Source organism: Mus caroli, chromosome 1 (genome assembly GCF_900094665.2).
Source record: "Mus caroli chromosome 1, CAROLI_EIJ_v1.1, whole genome shotgun sequence".
Lineage (NCBI taxonomy): Eukaryota > Metazoa > Chordata > Mammalia > Rodentia > Muridae > Mus > Mus caroli.
Window position 1 is genome coordinate 111968674 of NC_034570.1, and position 24636 is coordinate 111993309.

A 24636-nucleotide genomic window follows, 5' to 3' on the forward strand; every position below is an offset into this window, starting at 1 on the left:
AGAGAGAGAGAGAGAGAGAGAGAGAAGCTGACTAGTGTCTTGAGGTTTCTAATATATAGAGAGCTTCCTATATGCATAATATATACTGTACCCACAGGAAATAATCAGTTTCCATATTCATCTTAGAGAAAAAGAACCTGAGCTTTATTCAATACACCATCAAATAATAGAGAAAATGCAGCAGGCCATTCCACCAGAATTGAGCAATAGTGAGAGGATCATGCAATTCAGATTCAAGCCTATGGCTCCCCTTCATAAAAAAACCCAAGTGGTGGTACGCGCCTTTAATTCCAGCACTCGGGAAGCAGAGGCAGGTGGATTTCTGAGTTCGAGGCCAGCCTGGTCTACAGACTGAGTTCCAGGCCAGCCAGGGCTACAGAGAAACCCTGTCTCGAAAACAAACAAACAAACAAACAAACACCCAAGGACAAGTGCATTTTGCTGTCAAGCCTGGCAACCGTCTCTAAGACTCACACTGTAGGAGAGAACCAACCCCCAAAAGTTGTTCCCTGCTGGTCACACACACACTGTGGCATGTGTGCCTCCCCAGTGGTTGATAGATGATATTTATACGCAACCTATGTTCTATGCAAGTCTTACCTTTAAAGTGAAGTAGGGATAACTGTGCTTGATTTGAATTTCTGAAGATTTAATTGGGACTAGTCCAAGGCCATCAAGAGCCTGCATGGAAAAAAGAAAAACAACAACCCATAAAAAGACAGATACACATCTGTAAACAGAAATAGCTGTGTGTTGCTGTTGTTATGTTTTGAAACATTACCTGAATAGTTTTGTGCTCAAAACAGCTCTTCCTGTGGCTGCAGCTGCTATCTGAGCTGTGGGCACAAAGGCAACTCCCGCCCTCTTTTGTCTCTTTGTGTGTGAAGCTTGTGGACTATGAGGTAGGGCTGCTACACGCCCTTCTGTGGGGGTTAATCCTGGTTGTTAACTTGCCTGGCTCTGAAGTCAACTAAGAGACAAACTGCTGGGCACACTTCTAAGGAGTTCTCTTGACCAGGTTATTTGAAATGGGAAAAAACACCGGAACTGTGGGTGGCTCCATCCAGTGTCAGCCATGGGTGGTTCCATCCAGTGTCAGCCAGCCAGAAGTCTGAGAAGGAAGCTTTGATTTTTGCCTCATCGCCTAGACAGTTCACCAGCGATCTTATCTACCCTGTTTCTGCCACTGGCTGCTACATTCCTTGGCTGAGATCAAAACTCAGCTTTTTTGGGTTTTCATTGCAGACTGAGGACCAGTGGCTCGCTGGGGTCTTCAGTGGCAGGTTGGGACTGCTGAGGCCTGCGACCTGTGGACCAAGCAGCTACCAGGTTCTCAGTCCCTTTGGCATAAGGGCCATTGTTAGACTACCTAGGTTGTATTATGTAAAAAAAGTCTAATAACACCATTCCCTTTCTCATTCTGTCAGTTCCAGAGTTCCCTCAGGCTTAAATAACTTAGCTCATGAACCCTTGGGAGTTCAAAGGAGCAACTGGTAAAGTCCGCAAAGGAGTTGCCTTGTGGGAGGGAGCTGCCTCACAACCTTCTGGTCCACCTCCTAGGACAGATCAGGTTACCAGGGAGCTCCTCCAGGGTACCTATAGGTTCTGTAGGTCTGGGGCAGACAGCAGTGAGTGCTCACAGATTCCCAGGCACAACCCTCCTTCGGAGCCTCTCAGAGGAGGTGAGGGATCAAGAGCGGGCTTAGCTAGCCATCTGCCTCCTCTGCACCCACGTGATCACAGTCTGCTTCCCTGAAAGAGGAAAGACACCCACCAACTCGTTGTAGCTCTCAGAGTCTGTGGGGAAGGCGAAGTGCAGCACTTCCTCAGACTCTAGTGAGTAGCGCCAGATGTTGTCCTCCTGATGCAGGTGGGCCCTCAGCCCTCGGGAGGGATTCTCTCCTAGAGAGACACAAGCAATTTTAGGGGCTTCTTAAGGCACTTCCATGTGAAAGCAGCATCTTCAGTTGTGTGCGTACCAGATGCCATGTGCAACGGGATAGTTAGGTTCATCTTCTTCAGTGGTGTGAGGTATCACGCCCCCATAAACAACCCTAGTTAAATGTATTGGGTCACCACACACACACACGCGCACACACACAGAGCACACATAACATAAACACAACACATACACATACATGCAGGCATGCACACACACAGCATACATGCAGGCATGCACATGCACACACACATACACCAACATATGCAACACACAGCAAATGCCAAGCCCCCCCCATACACATTACCTACACACAGGCACCATACACAGCACATATCACACACATATTTACACATACACAGGACACACCACACACACATCCATACACATATAATACCCCCACATCAATACAGGCATACACACATACACAATACAAATACCACATACAACACATAGCAATACCACATTCATACATCCACATAGCACATACACATTACACAGAGCACACACATATTCTACATATCACACACACACACACACACACACTCCCACACCCCTCTCTTTCACACATACCCAGAACATACACCATGTACACATACCATATACACACCACTCTCTCTCATGCACAGCACACACCAATCACATGCACACACGTACATACACACACAGAGCAGACAGACAGACACACACACACACACATACTGCACAAGAGGGATTAGTTGGAAAGGAAATCCGCAGGAGTCAGGAGAAAGGTAAAGAAGACATCCCTGGGGGGCGGGGTAAAACTAAAACGTCAGACTTAATCATCACTAATATATATTAATAAGACTTTAGAAATAATATTCAGATTTATGTCAACTCAAGCATGTTTTCACACACACACACACACACACAATGCATACGAACATTGTTAGTTTCCCGTGATTTTTGCCCCTCTCTCTCTCTCTCTCTCTCTCTCTCTCTAATTTTGAGACAAGGTCTCATGTAGTCCAGCTTGGCATTGAACTCACTATGTAGCTAAGGACAATCTTGAACTTGTGATCCTCCTGCCTCCACCTCCCACATGCTGGGGTTACAGGTGCGTGCGGGCCATCATGCTAGGTTTATGGGATGCCAGGAATGAGACCTAGGGCTTCGCGGATGCCAGGCAAGCAATCTGCTGAGCAAAGTTCTCAGCACGCTTCCTCTTTACTCTTATTTTAACTAACTAACTAACTAACTAACTAACTAACTAACTAACTGATTGTTTTTGAGACAGGGTTTCTCTGTGTAGCCCTGGCTGTCCCAGAACTCCATCTGTAGACCAGGCTGGTTCCAGCTCACACACTTTCTTGCCACTGCCTCTGAAATTCTGAGATTAAAAGTGTGTGCCACCATATCTGGATTCCTTTAATATTAAACTTTTTACCTCATTTTGCTTATTAAGCTAAAATTCGCTTAAATTTTTATTTTATTTTTAAAAGATTTTATTGTTATTTTTTAATTATGTGGATAGGCTTATGTAGTGTCCAAGAACGTCAGAAGAGGGCGACAAAACCCCTGGCGTTAGCGTTACAGGTGCTGGGAAACAAACTCTTGCCCTCTGCAAGAGCAGCGGCCACTTCTCCAGTCCTCCAGACTAAATTCTTACTCAAATCACCTCTCATGAGTTATAACAAAGAAAAAATTGAATTCTAGAGAGCATTTATAGATAACCACATGAGATTTTCATATAAAGTTTACTGTTTTGCTATTTTAAAAAACTTTCTTTGTTAGAAATTTCAACCTTAGAAACAAAATACTATAGGAGGAAGAAAAGAATAACTAAAACGCGGCGAAGCATTTTGGGAGGGAAGCAAGGTAGCTTTGGGGAGAGGAGGGTGTGGTTACTGCTCGGGGAGAGTGCAGGCCTGGGGCAGGACGGGTGGTACCATTGCCTGTGACCCCTCGTGTGTGACCCACAGACTGGAGATCATCTCCCAGGAGAAAATGACGACTTGGCTTTTGGTTCTTGGAAGCACCTTGTGAACCAGAGGGTCAAAATGAATCTCTCTCTCTCTCTCTCTCTCTCTCTCTCTCTCTCTCTCTCTCCTTTAACCTCCCTCCCTCTTTTGATCGAGTATATGTCTATGTTCATATGGGTACACATGTATTGAAAATATGTAGTGTGTGGGTGTCTGCATGTGGAGGTCATAGGTCACTGCCAACTGTTGCTCCCCAAGCTCGTGCCAGTTTGCTTTTTGAGACAGCCCGCAGCTTGCAGAGCTGGCTGGTAAGCTCCAGGTTTCCTTCTGGCTTGGCCATCTCGGTGTCTTTCAATGTGGGTTCTGGGGATCAAACACTGGTCCTCATGTTTGCCAGCCAAGTCCTTTAGGAACTATGTTCCCAGCTCCAACCATCAGAATTTCCTGAAACAGCAGCCAGTATGGTGCTTAAAGCTTTGTGTGCAAATGTGAGATTGAGAATCCCCTAGATTCAAACTGTCACTCAGCAACTGTAAATGACGAGTATCCTTGTGTCTCTGCCGATGAGAAGTAGCAACGGACAGGCGGAGATCAAACTGAGGCTGGATTTCATGGGTATCACTACTCAGTCTAGGGTAGGTAGACTTTGGTGATGAACTGAGCAGGCATTTGGGCCAATGCTGGTATGGAGATCTGAGGTAGGTGTGAAAATAACCCCCAGAAATGTCCATATCCCCATCCACAAGGACATGCAATTGTACACGGTAATTCACACACAGCGAAAGGGAATTAGCAGAGGTAGGTAAATCAGGCCTCTCCAAGTGGAAAGATTACTCTGATTTTCCAGGCAGGCCTGGCGAAATCCCGGGGTTGGTATAAAAGGTGAGAGATAACAATGGCAGAGGTAGGGGCAAGGACCAAGGGAAGCAGGCAGCTTTCAACCACAGCTGGCAAGACAAGGAACCAACCTGCCAAGAGCTTGCTTTTAGACTCCTGATCTGACTTCTAGAAGCTGACATCTGTGTGCTCATGTGTGCACACACGTGTATGTCTACAGTGCACCTCATGTGGAGCTTGGAGGACCACCTTGGGTATCAGTCTTCAGGTGCTTTCTACCTCTTGTTTGTGATAGATAGGACCTCCCCCATTGGCCTGGAACTTCACCAGATAGGCTAGGCTAGCTGGTCAGGGAGCAAGCTTCTCAGGACCTTGCTGTCTCTGCCTCCCACCTTGCTGTCACAGGGATGACTGTACCCAGCCTCTTATTGGTTTCCAGGGTTGAACTCAGGTCCTCACAGTTTCCAGGCAACTGCTCTGCTGACGGAGCCATTGTCCCATCCCTGAATCTGTGTCATATTAAGCGGCAAAGTTGGTATCAGTTTGTTTTAATGGCACCAGGAAACCGATGTGTAGGGTTTGATGCCAAGAGAGCTGAGCTAGTCACGGAGAGACCTCGGGCTCTAAGGGGCCGTGGTAACAGCATCCCCCGGGTGTATTCACCTTGTATCGGTTTTCCATTGACTTGGACAATCTTCCTCATGATGCCTTCTTTGTCCATTCCACGGATAGCCCCCAGCATACTGAGCAACCTTCGCTCCAGCATGATCTGGAATTGGAAAGAACAGTTTCAAGTCAGGGATTGCTTCCTGGTTCTCGTGGCTGTCACGGGGCGAGCCCTGGAACTGAGTCAACGCACGGATCTTCTTTTAAGATCAGCTGGGAGTGCTCCCGGAATTGTGTCACAGCGGAAAGCCAAGTAGCACAAAGAAAAGTCTTGATCATCGCTCTCCCTTGCTTGAGTAGGGCCTTGTCCCCTAGGGGAACCATATCCACAAAGGAGAGACCTGAAGGTCCAGTAAGATGACAGAGGGGCTGAGCACATCCTTTGGTGTCAGAGATCAGAAGGACTGTTCTTTTTGAGACAGGTAGACTCCCGTTGGGAAGGACAGGGGTGAACCGTAGAGGGAGACAGGGGGGTGTTTCTATCATAAGGGAGGAGTAGAGACACAGATCTATGGTGGGAGTGATGTTCTCAGATTGGTACAGCACAAGGGGGAGGTGTGGCAGCAGCCAGACATGAAGGCTTCCTTCTTCCTCCCTCCCCATGTTTCTGTTTTGTGTGGTGTGGTATATCTATATGCATGTGTTCACGTGTGTGCAGGCACACGTGCACTCGTAAGGACAATAGGTTGATACTGGGTAACATCCTTAATTGCCTGTCCACCTTATTTTTTGAGCTCTTAGCTTTTGCTAGGATGGCTGGCCAGGGAGTCCCAGCGTCATCCCGTTTCAGCCTCCCTAATATTCCTAATCGGATCACAGGACATGCCACCGCACCTGACTTTTTACACAAGGGTAAGGATCTGGCTTCACATTTACATGATAAATGCTTGCTGGAGGATAGGTATGAAGGGGAGCCATGGTAGGAGGTGACTTGAGGGGAAAGCCGTGAGCCCAATGTGACCTCTGAGAGTCCCCATTCGCCATCAAAACAATTTCCCCAACTCCTATAGCTTTAGAATCATTGTATGAGCACAGCAGCAATTCCTCTCCTAGGCGTGAATACCCTTGGAGGGTAGAGAACCACGTGTACACTAGCTTATTATGAATGCTTATAGCAGCATTGCTTGGAAGACCCACGTGGTAAAAATTGCTGAGATGCCCATCAGTACAAGAACATATGAAAAACAAAACAAAACAAAACAAAACAAAACCTGGTTTATCCAAACAGTAGAATATTACACAGTAATAAAAAAGAGTGATGTGCTCATTATGACGTCAGGGAACTTGGAGATATAAGAGAAAGGAGTCAGTTACAAAAAGCCACATACTGTGTGATCCCATTTCATGAAATGACCAGAAGAGACATCTATAGGGATAGAATGTAGATTTAGTGGCTGTCAGGAGCCTGGGAAGGAAGGGGATGGGTAGGGATTGCTAAATTCCTTTCTGCATATCAAAAATGTTTTGAAACTAGGTAGCAGGCAGAGGTGTAGCTCAGTCTGTCCAGTCTGTCTGCAGATGCATGCCTGAAATTCACAAAGCCCTGAGTTCCACCCATAACACACATAAACCTGGTGTGGTGGTGCACACCGGTAACCCTAACATTCAGGACACAGGCAGGGGGATTACTGAGTTCAAAGGCTTCCCTAGGTTATAGACCCTGACCAAATAAATAAAAGAAGTAAATGTTACCTAGCAATGGCAGCTATATATATGTGGCTATACTGAAACCTTACTGTCTTGATTAGCTTTTAACTCCCATGTTGCTGAGAAGATAGTCTTGGGGGGCTGTGGATTCCCCAGATCAGCCTGATCTATAGACGTATCTGTAGAAGGCTATCTTGATGGTTAATGGGTGGAAGGAGACCCGTCCCACAGCTGATCCAAGCAGGCTTTTCGAGCACCGTTTCTCCATGGTCTCTGCTTCAGTTCCTGCCCTGGTTCCCTTCATGATGGGCGGAGATGTGGCAGTGTCAGGCGGATAAACCCTTTCATTCCCCAGGTTGCTTTTGGTCAGTGTTCTCTCACAGAGCGACAGGAAGGGAAAGGGGCTAGAACACTTACTCAGTGAGACACTTTTCAGAAGTGATTTTTATGCAGTGTGAATGGCATTTCTAATGGTCTGTCCTCCCACCCCCACCCCACTCCCACCCCCCACGCTGATAACTGCACAAATGGGAAACGGAGGACAGCAATTGAGAGGTGAGAGCTACCTTGCGAGCTGCTTGCTGAAACCGTCTTTGTGCCCGGTGTCTGGTCAGCCACACATTATTCACAAGAGGATCAAAATTAGGATGAAATTCCTGTCTTTTCTGTAAATGTAAAAACAGGTGCACCTTACAATTAAATACAAGCTCTTCTTCGGCATGAACAGGTAAAAAAACGCTTTTGAGTCGGATCTCTGGCTGGGTGTGTAGTGAGTGTCTAGAATACCAGCAACTCAGGGGGCTAAGGCAGGGGCATCATGAGTCTGAGGCAAGTCTGGTCTACTTAGGCAGACTCTTACCAGAACAAGCAAAAACAGGAGCAGCAAGTGGCTCAAAGAATGAAACTGTTTGCCACCCTGCCTGATGACCTGAGTTCAGTCTCTGCCATATTGGTGCTGGGAATTCAATCTTGGTCTTCAAACTGAGAGCAGCGGATGCTCTTACCGCTCCGCCAGCTCTCCAGCCTGCACTTCATTTTTTTGAGACAGTCTCGAGCTCAGTGTGGTGCTCACTGATTTGAATAGACTGTATCTCCAGGGCTGGGGCTATAGGTATATGCCACCATCTGACGTTTTTATGTGGGTGTTGAACTCAGGTCTTCAAGCTTGCATGGCAAGCACTTTACCAACCAAGACATCTCCCCAGACAGTAATGATAAGTTTCGGCATTTTATTTGCAATTTTGTAGTGTCCTAGTTAGCTTTAGCTTGTCACAGCCTAGTGTTATCTGAGAAGACAGTCTCAGCTGAAGAATTTCCTAGATCAGGCTGGCCTGTGGGCAGGTATATGTGGGTAGGGGGACTTGTCTTGATTCTCAATTAATATGAGGGTCCAATCCACTGTGGGCAGCGCCATACCTAAGTAGGTAGCCTGGGAGTGTTGAGGAAAGCGAGCTGAGTGTAAGCCTGCCTGTGAGGCAGCTAGTAAGCATCCTTCCCCCACCCCACCCCCACCCCCGGGTTCTGATGCACGTCTTTGGCTGCGAAGTGAGTTTGTGGCCAGAGGTAATGCATGTGGGAAATAGCACGCAGGCTGGCTTTGAGCTCCTGCTTTGAATCCCTTCGGTGATAGCGTGTGATCAATCGAGAGTTGTGAGCAAAGAAAACCTTCACTCCCCTAAATTGCTTTTAAAAAAATAAAAATAAAAATAAAAAATAAAAAATAAAAAACAAGGGCTGTAGAGATGGCCCAGTGGTTAAGAGCACTGGCTGCTCTTCCAGAGGACCCGAGTTCAATTCCCAGCACCCACATGGCAGCTCACAACGGTCTCTACCTCCAGGTCCAAGGAATCTGATACCCTCATGTAGACATACATGTAGGCAAAACACCATTGCATATGAAATAAAAACAAGTTCAGGAGAGCACATCTGATGTATGGAGCTGGAGTTAGGGGGTTGGGGTGGGGCCACCCGACATGCACTCGGCCATGGAGCCGCCTCTCCAGGTTCCTTGTGCTACTTGGTCACAAAGGAAATCAAGACACACAGGAAAGTGACACTCTGAGAACACAAGCAAACTGAAACCAACCATTCCCTGCTGATGAAGGACCTTCTGTTGTATTTGTTGGTGTCTTTGGAAATGAACAGCCAAAGAATTGCCACTTAATTCGCGGTTCCAAACGAGAAGAAGCACCTACCCCCTTCAGGTCGCGGACGATGCGCTTTTGGCTCTGTTCCGTCTGCAGTCGCTGGAGCTCCTCCCCTTCCACGGGGTCGCCTCTGTTTTGCTAGATTTTTACATTAGTGACACGCTAAAGTCAAAAACAAATGCACAAAACTTTCTCTTTAAAGCCTGTAGAAGCCTGCTCGACAATGGGTCACCTTGCCACAGAGTGCTGACAGGCTAAAGTGTTCACTATTCTTATTGTTCAGACATGGGGAAATTTTAGAGAGACACGGAGTCTCATGTAGCCCAGGCTAGCCTGAAACTCACTATGTGTCTGAGGATACCCCTGAACTGCTGACCCTCCTGCTTCTACCTCACAGAGTATACTAGGATAGGTAGGAATCAGTCTCACTCCATGCCCTCCAAAACTCCATAGGCTTTCTTTTCTTTTTCTTTTTTTATTCTTTTCTTTTTTAATAACTTGATTGCTGGTCCTCCAGTGTGAACTTCGTATGACATCATATGGTAATGCCTAAAAGGTTGGCTGCAGGGGCTGAAGAGGTGGCTTAGCAGTTGAGTGGTTGCTGTGCTTGCAGAGACGTGGGTTCAGTTCCTACCACCGTGTTGGTTGGTTCACAACTGCTTAGAGCTCCAGCTCCAGGGGTTTGCCTGCCCCCTTTTGCCTCTGCAGGCACCCCACTCATGGGCCCATGCTCACACATATGGACATACAGTTACAAATAAGATAAATCTCTAAAAAATAAAAGCTTGGCCCTGTCCTCACTCTTCCTATTCATTGAGACCCTGTAGTTCACACTACTAAGCTTTGCTAGGTTTTTTTGGGGGGGGATGGGGATATCCCCTATAATTCAGATGCCAGTGCCTCAGCCCTAGCTCCTCAGCACTTGACTCTATGTGGCATCTGGCTCGGGGTGACTCCTAACAGCAGTTTTGGACCTCTCATTTTGATGCTGTGTAGACCACAAGTACATCTCACCCCCAGAACCATGGGCTGAGTCTGGTCCTTTCCTTGGACTGAAAGTCTTTCTCTCTGTGTCTCTCTCTTTGTGTCTCTCTCTGTCTCTCTGTCTCTGACTCTCCCCCTCTCCCTTTGTCTCTGTCTGTCTCTCTCTCTGTGTATCTGTCTCTCTCTGTCTCTCTGTCTCTGACTCTCCTTCTCTCCCACTGTCTCTGTCTGTCTCTCTCTCTCTGTGACTCTGCCTCTCTCTGTGTCTCTCTCTTTGTGTCTCTCTCTGTCTCTGTCTCTCCATTTCTCCCTCTGTCTCTCTCTCTCTCTCTCTTTGTGTCTGTCTCTGCCTCCATCTATCTCTCTCTGTCTCTGACTCTCCCTCTCTCTCTTTGTCTCTGTCTGTCTCTCTCTGTGTGTCTCTGTCTCTCTCTGTCTTTCTCTTTGTGTCTTTCTCTGTCTCTGTCTCTCCCTCTCTCCCTCTGTCTCCGTCTGTCTCTCTCTGTGTCTCTGTCTCCTTCCCTCTCCCTCTATCCCTCTTCCCCGCCCCCCATCCTAGGCAAGTGTTCTCAGCTTTTACTCATTCTGCAGTACTCTCAGCTTTCCTTGCGTTGTATTTCTCCTGCTTTGGCGTCTTGTATACAGCAGGAGTTGAAAAGACTTAGTGAAACAAATGAGCTCATCATGGCAGCCTGATGTTCTGACCTTGTACTTCGCGCGTGCTTTTTTCCACTCCTCAGTGAGCTCTCTTTTAAACCTGTAAGTTGTGTGTTCTTTTCCAAGGTGCACCTGCCTGTGGAGAACAAAAGCCAACTTCCAGAAACCATTCACAAACATCATCTTTGCCATGAGTGTCTTAGTTATATTCTATAACCAAGAAGGGATGGGAAGAAACTGGAGGGAGTCACCTCTGGAGTGAATAATATGTCCCATGAAATGAAGCTTATCATTTAGTGATTGATGCTAAAATATTTATGAATTAATAAAAGAAGGGCCTGAGAGATAGTTCATTCGGTGAACTGCTTGCTTTGCAAGCACAAGTTTAATTCTCAGAGCAGGAGCCTGGTACAAAATGTCAGGAGTGGCAGAGTGCTCTCTCTATCGTAGCACCATGCAGGTACACACAAGGGATCCCAGGAGAGCCAGCCTAGCCTGCCAGGTGAGCTCCAAGCCAGTGAGAGGCCCTGTCTCAAAAAAAAAAAAAAAAAAAAGGGGGCTGGATAAATAGCTCAGTGTTTAAGAGATGTTCTGTTCTTTTTCTTTTCTCTTCTTTTCTCTTCTTTTCTTTTCTTTTTTTTGAGAGGTGGGGTTGAGACTAGGTTTCTCTGTGTAGCCCTGGCTGTTCTGGAACTCACTCTGTAGACTAGGCTGGCCTCAAACTCAGAAATCCACCTGCCTCTGCCTCCCAAGTGCTGGGATTAAAGGCATGTGCCACCACTGCCTGGCTCTTTTTTTTTTTTTTTAAGATTTATTTATTATTATATCTAAGTACACTGTAGCTATCTTCAGACACACCAGAAGAGGGCATCAGATTTCATCACAGATGGCTGTGAACCACCATGTGGTTGCTGGAATTTGAACTCAAGAAGAGCAGTCAGTGCTCTTAACCACTGAGCCATCTCTCTAGTCCCAGAGATGTATGTATGTATGTATGTATGTTTGTATTTAATATATATGAGTACCCTATAGCTATCTTCAAACATACCAGAAGAGGGCATCAGATTCCATTACAGATGGTTGTGAGCTACCATGTGGTTGCTGGGAATTGAACTCAGGACCTCTGGAAGAGCAGTCAGTGCTCTTAACTGCTGAGCCATCTCTCCAGTCACTGGCTATTCTTTCAGAGGACCCAGGTTCAACTAGTAGCCTGACATGGCAGCTCACAAGGGACTGTAGCTCAGTGTTAGGGGATCTGATGCACTCTTCTGGCCTCCACTGGTACCACACACACACACACACACACACACACACACACACACTAGTAAACATGCAGGCAAAACAAGAATACACAATCTTTAAAACAAGCAATATAAGGTAGATGCTTTTTGAGGAACAATACCCAAGATTGACTCCTGGATGCCACAAGTACACACATATGCACATGAACACATGCATATACATATACACACACATACACAAACATGCACATATGCATGTACACATATGCATACACACATGCACATGCACACCTATACATATGCACATGCGTACACACACACACACACACACACACACACACACATTCACAACACCAGTGTTCAGGGAAATGTAGATATAAAGTATACAAGGCAACAGGTGCTGATGAGGAGGTAGAAAACCTGCAATCCATTTCACCTGCAGTGTTGCAGGTGAAATGTAAAAACAGTCTGGTGGTTGAAATGTGGTAGATTCACACGGTGGAATATTACTCAGCCACAAAAGGTATAAACGAGTCATAAATGCTCGTTTGGTGTGGATGAATCTTGAAAATGTTTTAAGTGACAGAGCCTGTGACTAAAACCTTGATCTACTGGCTAATAGATGAATTTAGTATCTCCTTTAAACTCCATTTAGAAGAGATTAAAGATTAAATATGGACAGGTGAGATGGTTTAGCAGGAGGAGGGGCTTGCTGCCAAGTCTGACATCCCAAGTTCAGTCTCTGGAACCTACATTATGAAAGGAGAGAAACAAGTTCTGCAGTATGAATGAATGAATGAATGAATGATGTTTTAAGTGCAGCATGTGCATTTCCACTGACTCTTACTGAAGCTAAACACAAAGCAAGGCTCCTGAGCATCTCTGGTTTAATATAAAAGGAAAAAGTCCATTTAACTCCAGAAACACAAGAGCGCTCCTATCTGAACATCTGTTGCCAAGTCTGTCCCCAGCTGCTGTGCTCCCCACAGCATGGGCTCACATGAAGGTGAGGGGTCATGGGGTGTGATGTTGGGCTAGGGTAGTTGGAAGGAGGCAGGCTACACACCCACAGTTCACAGCTGCTCTGCCCTGTCTGCGTATGTGTAGGAAACAAGATGTCTTAGTTTTTAATTTATGTCCAATAGCCACCCATTCTGAGACAGGAACACTGGCTGAGAAGAGGGAGTAATCAAATTCACTGAGAGAGTTTATCAATAATTGTGTGTCATTGTGTCTCCTGCGTCAAAGGCTATCCCATAAAAGCAGCCACCCTGTTACTTGATACAAATTATCCCTCCATATTTACCACTTAAGATGGTTCTCGATCTCTGTCAGGATGTCCTGTCTGACTTTCTGTTCGAAGATCGCTTCCTTCATCTGTCTGGTTTTGGAGATTTCGTCACCTTGGTCCAGGACTGGAGGCAGGAACGAGCGGAGATCATGGCCGTAATCAGATCAGTCATTTGCCCAGACGAACACAAGTTTCTAACCATGTCACCTAACAGACATCTAACTGAGTTTTGTTCATTAATAATAAATGTGACTGGACACATTTCTTTCTTACTCTGCCCCAGGGACTGGTTTAGGGCAGGCCTAATGACTATTACCTTGTTTTAATTCCTTAATCTTCAACTTTCCCGGTTCCTGGTTTAGGACGGTTGCCACGGCAAATGGATTTGACAGGTCAGCTGGAAACCGCAGGTCCTGATAATCAATTTCCTGAGAACCCAATTGGGAGGGAAATGAGTTCTTTTCTTCCCCTTCCCATCACACAGTGTGTGTGTGTGTGTGTGTGTGTGTGTGTGTGTGTGTGTGTGTGTGTGCACCCAACCCCTTACCTTCAACTTCTGCGGTTTTGTCTTTGCCGGAGCTGGGTAAAATTGCACATACGCTGTTTTTTCTAGAGGAACATTTACTTTCTTAGAACGAGTATTTAATCTTTTAAACTCTTCTAATCTAGAGTTTAAAACAGATTTTAAATTAGTGTATGATCCAATGGTTCAAGGTTTGTTATAAAGATTTATTTTTATTTTTGATTGTGCCACCATGTTGTCTGTATACCCGGTGAGTCAGAGTTCAGACAGTTGTGAGCTGCCATGTGGTGCTGGGAACTGAACCCAGGTCCTCTGCCAGACCAGCCACTGCTCTTAGCCACTGAGCCATCGCTATACCCACATAGCTCAAGGACTTTGTTATTGTATTCTTTCTGATAAAACTATTACTTGTGGATCAATAGTATAACTAAATGAAAAGTAAATTTGCGTATTCATGAAAACAAATTTCATGTCAGTATATTAACAAGTAATGTACATATATATTTATATGTATATATATATATATATATATATACACACACACACATATACGTATGTGTGTACACATATATACACCTGTGGTTGCTTTTCCTTCCATCCTTTAAAATGATATACATATTTATTGTGTAAGTGTGTGCATGCATGCCTGTGTGTATCTGTGTGCGTTTGTGTCTGTGTGCCTGGGTATACCATGACATACATGTGGAGGTCAGAGGACAATAGCTCTCTCCTCCACTGTGTGGATCCCAGGTATGAACCGGGAGGTCTGCCTCAAGCGCCTTTGTCTGCCCTCATTTGCATTTGTCATGAATATGGAAATGAAACACAACAGGCTAGGGAATGCTCTCCTGGTTTACTGTAATTTATTTCTAGCCTGTAGCTCTTCAACAACCTAAGCTGATTAATTTAGAAACCAACCGTTACTTTAATTTATTATCCTAGTAAAAGAAGGACTATCCCCTTAGGGGAACAGATAGAGCACCTTCCTCACGCTCTAAAGCCTTTTGTGTAGACTCTCCTTGTAATATAAATGTTGTTTTCATAGTGTTGGGGTGAACCTGGAGCCACATACATGCCAGGCAAGAGGCCAATGAATGACCTGCACTCCCAGCTTTAAAAACAAGAGAGAAAATGGAAAGAAAATCTCAAATATTTATTTTTAAAAGGCAACTTCTCGCTATGTAGTTCAGGCTAGCTTTGAACTCATGATCTTTCTGCCTCTACCTCTAACAACGATGGGATTATAAGTGTGTACCACAATGTCCAGAACTGGATTGTATTGGATTTGTGATGAAGTGTTAAGAAAAAAAATGGGGTTGAGGCTGTGGCTGTGGCTGAGCTGATAGAGGGCTTGTCTAGAGTGCGCAGGACCCTGGAGTCCATCTCCAGCACCCTATAAACTGGGTGTTCTGGTGTATGTCTGTGACTCCAGAGCGCCAGAAGTAGAGATTGGCAGAGTGTCTCCATAGTGAGTCTGAGGCCAGCCTGGGCTACATAAAGAGACAGAAAGACAATGAAGAAGCCAAACATACGGTAAGGCCATGTTGGGGTAGCAGGTTCCAGTGAAGACGCATTCGTATGGCTGAGAGTTGAACTGGGAGATCCACAATTGAATTTTTATCTGTGCCAGCCCATACTGGATGGGTGTGAACTTGACAGTTACTCTTGCCTTCCCATTAGCTGGAATTATTCCTGTAAGGAGAGGTAGTAGGTAGGTAGTAGATAGTAGGTAGGTAGTAGATAGTAGGTAGGTAGTAGATAGATAGATAGATAGATATGAATGTCATTATATTAGTGACTTTTCTCATTGCTGTGACATAATGCATGACAGAAGCAACTTCATGGAGAAAGGGTTTACTGTGGCTCCCAGATCAAGGGCACAGTTCATCATGGTGGGGAAGGCACAGCAGCAGGAACCTGAGGGCAGCTGCTCACATCACATCTGCAGTCAGGCAGCAGAGAGAGGTAGATGCTGGGGCTCAACTCACTGTCTCCTTGTTATTTTGTCTAGGAACCCAGGCCATGGAGTGGGGCTTCCCATATGCAGGGTGGATCTTCTGACCTCAAACCTATGCCCTGCCCAGAAGTTCTTTTTCCCTCTGGCACTGCTAGGTGAGACGAACCACCGCAGAAGTATGCTCTGCTCAGCAAGTGCAGGGGAAGATGCAGCACCAACCCCATTGTCCCAGCACACCATGGGGTTGCCTCTGCTCTCCATACAATCTCTTCCTTAACTGCACACAACTCAGCTCCTGAGTACTGGCACAGACCTTGCTTATCAGTGACTATGGGAATCCTTTCCCTCATCCTCATATAAGCAGCCCTCATGAAACACACTGGGACACACAGACATGAAAGTAGATGGGTAACTGGTTGGGAAGTGTGGGGAATTGCAGGCTGGTCTCCAGTCGAGCTGAGGTCTGAACCTCTATGGTCATAATTCACCTACATGACACACTAGGCATTCCCTCATGTTCCTGGAACTCCAGCCCCTGCCTAATGTACCACCTCCCACAGCCCCCACAAGAGAAGCATGGTCAGTAGTCATGTAAGCAATGGCCCAAGTTTCTGACCTTCAGGCTAAACTCCTCCCCAGTTACCTAGCAACAGTAAAGACCATAAAAAGGGGTGCTCAGCCCGCACCTCACTCTCTTATTCCTTTGTCCTCTCACCTCTCTCTTCTCTCATTTCTCTCCTCTTCCCTTTCTCTTTGTCTTCTTTCATCTCTTCTCTCTCTCTCTTCCTCCTTTCTACCTTCTCTCTTTCCCCTGCATTTCTATAATAAAGCTCTAAAACCATAGAGTCTCTGCTCTGCTCCTTCAAGTTCCGCTGAGCACTCTGATCAGTGTTGGGAACTTCTTCCCTCTTCCCTCTCTCCCACAACCCTGGTGGCTTTAGCAAAGCAGCTCCGGGGGGGGGGTTGTCCTCAGGCAGAGCTGCCCCTTGACCACCCCCTGAAGAGTGGGATAGAGGAATGCCCACCCAGGGATGAGTGGATAGGGTAGATAGCAGCCCTCCCACGCCTGACTGACCAGAGAATAGGGAAACTCTGGCGGGGTGTGGGCATATTTTTTCTTCCATTCTTCCCCAGGCCCCCCCGGACCCCCACACCCTTTTTTATTTTGTTCCCAACAGGGAAGAGCAAGGAGATCAGTAAGGATGGGTGGGGGACAAGGGCGAGTAGTAGGGGTGAATGTGATAGAAAACCGTTATAAATGTGTACATTTGTACACAAGCATGAGGGTCTGAGATGGGATCCCCAAAACCCACATATGTAAAAGCCAGACTAGGTGAACATATCTGTAACCCCAGCACAGGGAGGGGAGGAGACAGGTGGATTCCTGGAGCTCCCTGGGCAGCCTAGCAGAAACAGTGAGAGACCCAACTTCAAAAGGTAAGGCAGGGGAACCATTAAATTAGGTATCCCAATGAGCTCATATACACGCACATGCACACAAGTGGGCATTTGTTAATTTCCTGGGTACAGACAGAGATCCAAATCATTAAATAATGGCCAGCATTGTATCTCAAGCCCAGGACCAGGTGGAAAGAGTCACTAGAGACATTAGGTCTGCAGGCTAACAGCAGGACATCTGTGTAGACATCTCAACCCAAGAGATTTTAATACACTGACTGTCACTTGGTCGGAGCATCCACCCTGTAGGACCCGCAGACCATTTAGGGCTTGAGGCCAAGACCCTACTGCTTCACTGCAGCTCATTAACTTAAAAACATAAGGACAAGCTCTGGGGCACGGACTAATGTTCACCTTGAGCTGGGTGATTTGTTTTTTTAAAGTGCTCTCAGCCCAGACATGATACAGAAAGCCGGTGGTGGAGATGTAGCCCAGGCAACTGCAGTAAACTGCTGCTTTTTTCTTTTTTTCTGTTCCTGCAGCTCCATCACCAGTACCCCGTGGTGGCAGGCTGTGCAATGTTGACAGTTGGAGAACATATGCCAAGTCTTGACAGCTACTGCTTGGCTGAAACTCATAGTGGCACAGACGAGTGATGTCCCGTGTTTTATAAGTGAGAATGGTATTCTCAATATTTAACCTCATTAGAAAAAGTCTCCCTCAGGGCTGGGGGGTGTGGCTCAGTCTGCAGGTGCTTGCCTAGCATCCACAAAGATCCTCAGCCCTGCAGAAGCCAGCCGTAGTGGTGCCAACACTCAGGAGGTAGGGGCAGCAGGATCAGAAGTTCAAGGTTACCCTTAGCTACATAGTGACTTCTAGGCCATGGTGCAAAATACAAGCTGTCTGTGGAGCAGGCAGGGTGAGGAATCACAGTAGAGGTGCGCGCTGTCAAGCCTAAAGCTCCGAGATTGAGTCCTAGACCCACATGGTGGAAGGAGAGAACTAACTAGAAAGTTGTCCTTGGCCCACAATGCATACATGTGCAGGCACAAGTACATGAAATATATACATGAGAATGTAATAAAAAAGCTATAGCTCAAACTACTACTCTTGGATCAATTTCAGATCACTACCCTCAGCACAACCAGAAAGTCACAGAGCAGGAAGCTGGATGGGGTGGGTTGTGCCTATTATCCCAGGACTCAGGAGAGCAAGGCAGGGGTCCAGGCTGGTCTGCACTTCACAACAAGACAAACAATAGCAAACAAACAAACAAAATAATAGCAGCACCAGCAACAACAACAACAAAAACAACAACAAGCTGAGAAAGTTCTGGCTGTCAGAGAGAGGTTAAGAGAACTCGCTGCTCTTGCTGATGACTGGAGTTTGGTTCCCAGTCCCAACATTGGGCAGCTCACAATTGCCTAAAACTCAGCTCCAGGAGGATCCGATGGCCCCTTCCACCCTCCATGAAACACACACACACACACATACACACACACAAATACAAGCAAAAATAAAGGCCATAGTTTATCAACATAATCATTTCAAAGAACACACAACACTGAGCAATGTGAAGTCACAACAAGAAAATATTGCTGTGTCATTTTCTAGGTGACACTAATATAAAGCAAAGGTCAACATATTTAAATATGTAAATAAAGTAATAAGCATGCACATGGACCTATTTAAATATGTAAATGGAATAATATAAGTATGCACATGTACCTATGTAAATATGTAAATGTACTAATTGAAAATATAGTCATGGGCAGGGACCAAAAGAACAGAAAATATAACTACATTATTTTTTAGGGCAGTAAGGACCGGGATGGGAAAACTTGTAAAAATTGTTCCATATTATATGTCTATATACTGTTATACTGTTATAACCTTAAATTTTTTAATCAACTTATAATTGTAAAGATAGGATTTTTCCATACACGCACAGTTATATAAGAAAGCAGGTTAGTCTGTCACCCCAAACCTTATCTTTGTCACAGTAAAATTCTCTCAGAGGACTCTGTGTACTTATGCACATCTATACTTGAGCACACCTATGCCTATGAATACTTGTGCCTGTGCACACCTGTGCCTATGCATACTAGTGCCTATGTATACACATGCCTGTGCATACCCGTGCCTGTGCACATTAGTGCCTTGCACATCTATACCTCTACACATCAGTGTCTATGCACACCTATGCCTGTGCACACCAGTGTCTGTGCACACTAGTGCCTGTGCACACCTATGCCTGTGCACACCAGTGCCTGTGCACACCAGTGCTTGTACACACCTGTGCCTATGCACACCAGTGTCTGTGCACACTAGTGCCTGTGCACACCTATGCCTGTGCACACCAGTGTCTGTGCACACTAGTGCCTGTGCACACCTATGCCTGTGCACACCAGTGCCTGTACACACCTGTGCCTATGCACACCAGTGTGTGCACACCTATGCCTGTGCACACCAGTGCCTGTGCACACCTGTGCCTATGCACACCAGTGCCTATGCACACCCATTCTATGCATACCTGTGCACACTCATGTTTGTGCACGCCCATGTCTAGGCACACCCGTGTCTTCACACATGTGCAGGTACGTGTGTGAAGGTTGACAATGGGTATCTTTCTCAGTGTATTCTCACCTTACATTTTGAGACAGAGTATCTCACTGAACACGGAGCTCACAGACTGGCTCAGTTGTGTGGCCAGCAAGGACCAGGGCTCCTCCTGTCTTAGTTCTGCAATTATAGGAAAAGTCCCTCCACGAGGCTTTTACAGGGGGCGTGGTTCTAGAGAGCCAAGCACTTTGCTGACGGCTCCCTTCAGTCCCTCGCAGTCTTTAGAAGCACACGTTATTGACCTCTGATACTCTAGTGTGCACTTACTTCCTCTAACTGTAACCTGCTGATCTTCCCACCTTGGGTCCCCAGCTTTTGATAACCACTAGCCTAGATTCTATTTCCATGAAATAATTTTTAAAAAAAATCATCTTTAAAAAAAACTTAAAACATAAGCCTACTCTCTAGGTAGTCCCTAATCTCCTGGAGCTCCCTATTTAGACCAGGCTGGCCTCAAACTCACAAAGATTCCCCAGCATCTGCCTCCTGAGTGCTGGGATTAAAGGCATGCACCAGCATACCTGGCCAGAACAAAACTGTTGGGGTGGGAGCAGTGCCAGGTCTCTGCTTCTGGGTAGCTGAAGATCATGCTGGCTCCATCTCTCCAGCACTGGGATTAACGGTGTGCAGCTGTGTAGGGCTGAGGGTAGAGCATTGCCCTGGCTTGCATGCCCGGCAAGGAAGCACTCTGCCCCCTGAGCTACATCCTGAGCCCTGTGAGATGAAACTTCACAGATCGCACACCTCAGTGAGGTCACCTACTTCAGCACAAGCTTTACACCGTTCCTTCCATCAGCGCAGGGGTACAGACTGTTCCCTGTGAACTGTCACAGAGCCATCCAACGTCTCATGCTTGGACTCTTGTAAGGACAATTTTAAGCTTCTAAGATTTAGGGCCTCACTGAGTGTGAGGTTTAAAGTGAACTAACCTCTGTAAGATTCAGTGAACAGCTGCACAGTTTAAAAAGTATGTGCAGAACAAGCTGTTGATAAATTTTAGCAGTGAGGTTATGGAGGAGGGCACCAAGAAGACAGGACCTCCCTCTGCCTCCCAGTCACAGGCCACTGCTGTTGCCCAAGGCCTCCGTCAGACACAATTCTGTTTGGTCACTCAGGAGCTCTGCAACTCAGCTTGAACACTTTAACTGGAGGCTTAGTTTTCTCATCTGTAAAATGGGGCAAGGCTTAAAGGATACACTGATCTGCGGCTCTCAGGTGAAGGTGCAGTGTCTGTGACAACTGAACTTCCAGCCTTTAGGCCACACAGGCAAACGGTAACTCACACGGGTTCAGTTACCACTGAGCTGCTTTGGAGAAGAAATGTGCCTTGAAACCATTGTATACTTGATTCATCTTCTTGCCCCTCCCCCATTTTCTTGTGTGTGGAGCACTTGTGTGTGTGTGAATTCTCCAGATATGCACTGGTTAATACTTGTCAACTGGACTGGAAATGGAGTTACCATATTAACATGCTCTCAGTGGGTACTCTGTAAGAGTGCTACGTGTAACCAAGGCGAGAAGACCCATCCTGAACGGGCAGCACGGTTCCATCCATGAGCTGGACTGAGTGAAAAGGAGGAAGTGGGCTGAGCACCAGCATCCATCTCTCTGCTTCCTGACTGTGGATGCTGGGTGAGCATCTGCCTCATGCTCCTGCCTCCATGGCTTCCCCACCATGATGGGCTGCACCCTCAAACTGAGCGCCAAAACAACGTTTTCTCCCTCTCTCTCCATTTTCTCTCTCTCTCTCCCCCCTTCCCTCCCTCTCTCCCTCCTTCTCTCCATTGCTTCCTCATGTTTTTTGCTACAGCAATAAGGACTCATGTCTCAAGCCCTGCCTCTGACCTGAGATCGCTGTGGCGATTGGTTGTCTGAAGTCACACCGTCCTCACCTGACTTTGGCTCAATCGTAAAGGCCTGATGGGACCGAAGCAACGTGATATGGAATTCGAAATCCACAGGGCAGCTGCACTGCAAGGGGATCACATAGCTTTTGCTGCAAAACAAGCACAAGAAGGGAATGGAGCACACCATTTCCCTTAACTTTCTTATAATGAGCCTAGAAAGGAGTAGAGACTCAGGAAGCACAGCTAGCAGCAATAAGTTTCATCCGACCCCAACTGACCCCTCCTGTCTCTCACCAACAAAAAGATTTGTTTTAAAATAGACTCTCACGTAGCCTGGCCTGGCATCCAATTTGCTATGTGGTCAAGTGTCTGAGTTCAGTTTCCAGTTGCTGTGACAAAATACCCTGACAGAAGCAACTTAAGGGGGAAAGGGTTTGGTTCACAATGGCAGATCGTTGCCATTGCTGTAGAAAAACTGAGGCAGCAAGAACTTGAAGCAGCTACCTTCACTAAGAGCAGAGAGCAATGAAGTAATGCGTGCTTGCTTGTGGTGAGCTCTCTTGCTCCCTCTTACACAGTTCAGAATCCCATGCCAAGGGAATGGCACCACCCAGAGTGGGCCAATCTTCCCATATCTGTTAATGTAATCAAGATAATCCCTCATAGACACACCTTCTCCTCTGCCCTGTCTTTAAGACGATGTCCCCTCACCCCCACATACACTCCTACTCCCTGCCAGGCCTCCCCACTCCCTGGGGCCTCAAGTCTCTCAAGGGTCAGGCTCCTCTTTTCTCACTGAGGCCAGACCAGGCAGTCCTCTGCTGTGTATGTGTCAGGGGCCTCAGACCAGTTCCTGTATACTGCCTGATTGGTGGCTCAGTGTCAGAGATCTCAGGGGTCCAGATTAGTTGAGACTGCTGGTCTTCCTATGGGATCGCCTTCTTCCTCAACTTCTTACATCCTTTCCCTAATTCAACCTCAAGGTTCCCTGACTTCAGTCCAATGGTTGGGTGTAAATATCTGTGTCTCCCAGAGGTCAGCTGTGCTAGGCTTCTGTCTAGAAGCACACCATAGCATCAGTAATAGTGTCAGGCCTTGGAGCCTTCCATTGAGATAAATGTGGCTTTTAAAAGTATGTCCAAAGCATTTATATTGGGTGTTGAAATTCATTATCTTTTAATAATCTGTGAAATATCTGAAATAGTTCAAATATAAATGTTTTTAAACAATTAAGATATCTTTATTCATTACTAGGATCTATAAAATATTTCCAAAGAAATAAAACATCAGCAGTTGGCAGTGCTGGACCATTTCTGTTTTCTTCTTTGTAGGGGTGACCAGTACTAGATATCCTCTGCCATATATATATATATACATATATATATATATATCAATGTTATTAAATATATACATATTTATACATATGTATACATATGTATAAATGTATATATGTATAATGTACATATGTACAAACATAGCATGCTCGGGAAGATGTGGCTGGCTGGTCACATCACATCTACAGTCAGGGAGGCAGCCAGTGATGAATGCTGGTCTTCAGCTCACACTCTCCTTTTTTATCAATCTGGGACCCTACCCCGTAAGATGGTACTACCTACATGCAGGACGGGTCTCCCTAGTTCAGTTACATGGCTTTGAAAATGCCCTCTCAGGCACACCCATGTGTGTTTTCTAGGTGATTCCAAACAAGTCGAATTTGCCACTGCACTCATGACCCCTCAAGAGCTGCAGTTGCCTTCATGAGACTTGTGGAAGATAAGTCAGTCAACATCCCAGCATGGACAGGAGCAGAGCCTGCAAAGCCACTTCTGGAACAGGTGCTACTAGGAGAGACAGGCAGGGTCTGTCAGGGTCATGGTCCCTGGTAGGTTGTCCACACTCCAGGAGTCAGTACTACATCAGTGAGCACACAGGCAACTGGGCTCGGTAGATCATATATACTTAAAACTAGGACAGGGCATGAAGTTGGGAGGGAAATCTGGATGGGGTGCACAGAAGAAGCTGGAAGGAGGCTATGAGCAAAATGTATTGTATCCATGTATGATGTTCTCTTAGAACACTGGGGCTCCTATGAAGCAGCTTCTTTAGGGTTACAGTGCCCTCAGCCACTGGGCCAACAGGCAGCTTGACTCTGCTCTGCATCACAACCTGCTTGTCACTATCCTCTAATTGCCTCTGTCTCCAACTGGATGTGAAGCTCCAGGCCCAGGTCAGTGACATTTTCTGGCTTCCTTTCATTGGGGGAAGAGGAAGAAAACCTGAGTCCCCTCTCAGCTTCAAGGCAAGGGCAGGACTACTCCCTGGGCTCAGTGAGACCATGCCTCCTTGATCCATGGGAATGACCTCCGCAGCCAGGGGCCCACTGCAGCCTCTAAGTCCACTGCAGCCCCTGAGCCTACTGCAGCCCCAGAGCCCATTGCAGCCCCTGAGCCCACTGCAGCCCCCAAGCCCACTGCAGCCCCTGAGCCCACTGCAGCCCCCAAGCCCACTGCAGCCCCAGAACCTGCTTGGGGCCTGCTTGGAGTTCGATGCAGCTCTGGACCCTGCATGTTGCAGCGTCTCCCTGTTCTGATGAAAGGTGTCGTCTGCTCGCTTCACCTGCACAGGCCTCTGGTGTTATGCTGCCCACTGACAGGTATCAGGAGAAGAAGAGGTGCTGGACAGGATATATTCACTGCCCCCCACCCCTGAGAGAGAGAGAGAGAGAGAGAGAGAGAGAGAGAGAGAGAGAGAGAGAGAAGAGAGAAGAGAGAAGAGAGAGTATTGCCTGATGTCTTTCTCTATTATTCTCCACCTCACCTATTTTGAGACAGGTAGGGTCCCTTGATGAACCTAGATCTTGACAATTCAGCTAGACTGGGTGACCAAAGAGTCATCTGTCTCTGCCTCCTCAGTTCTGGAAATACCGATGCAGGGTGC

General features: G+C 46.5%; 1 protein-coding gene across 3 annotated transcripts in view; it reads right to left on the reverse strand.

The window, feature by feature from the left end:
- Cfap221 (cilia and flagella associated protein 221) overlaps positions 1–24636 on the reverse strand; it is a 74502-nt gene that overhangs the window by 17620 nt on the left and 32246 nt on the right. For all 3 annotated transcript variants that reach the window (XM_021166758.1, XM_021166741.1, XM_021166748.1), the window contains exons 7-17: positions 21745–21848; positions 15408–15567; positions 13900–14017; positions 13669–13780; positions 13368–13476; positions 10869–10956; positions 9228–9317; positions 7599–7697; positions 5383–5488; positions 1775–1902; positions 601–681 (exon numbers count right to left, since the gene is read on the reverse strand). In XM_021166758.1, coding sequence (XP_021022417.1) covers positions 601–681; positions 1775–1902; positions 5383–5488; positions 7599–7697; positions 9228–9317; positions 10869–10956; positions 13368–13476; positions 13669–13780; positions 13900–14017; positions 15408–15567; positions 21745–21848 — 1195 coding nt within the window. The remainder of the gene's footprint in view (positions 1–600; positions 682–1774; positions 1903–5382; positions 5489–7598; positions 7698–9227; positions 9318–10868; positions 10957–13367; positions 13477–13668; positions 13781–13899; positions 14018–15407; positions 15568–21744; positions 21849–24636) is intronic.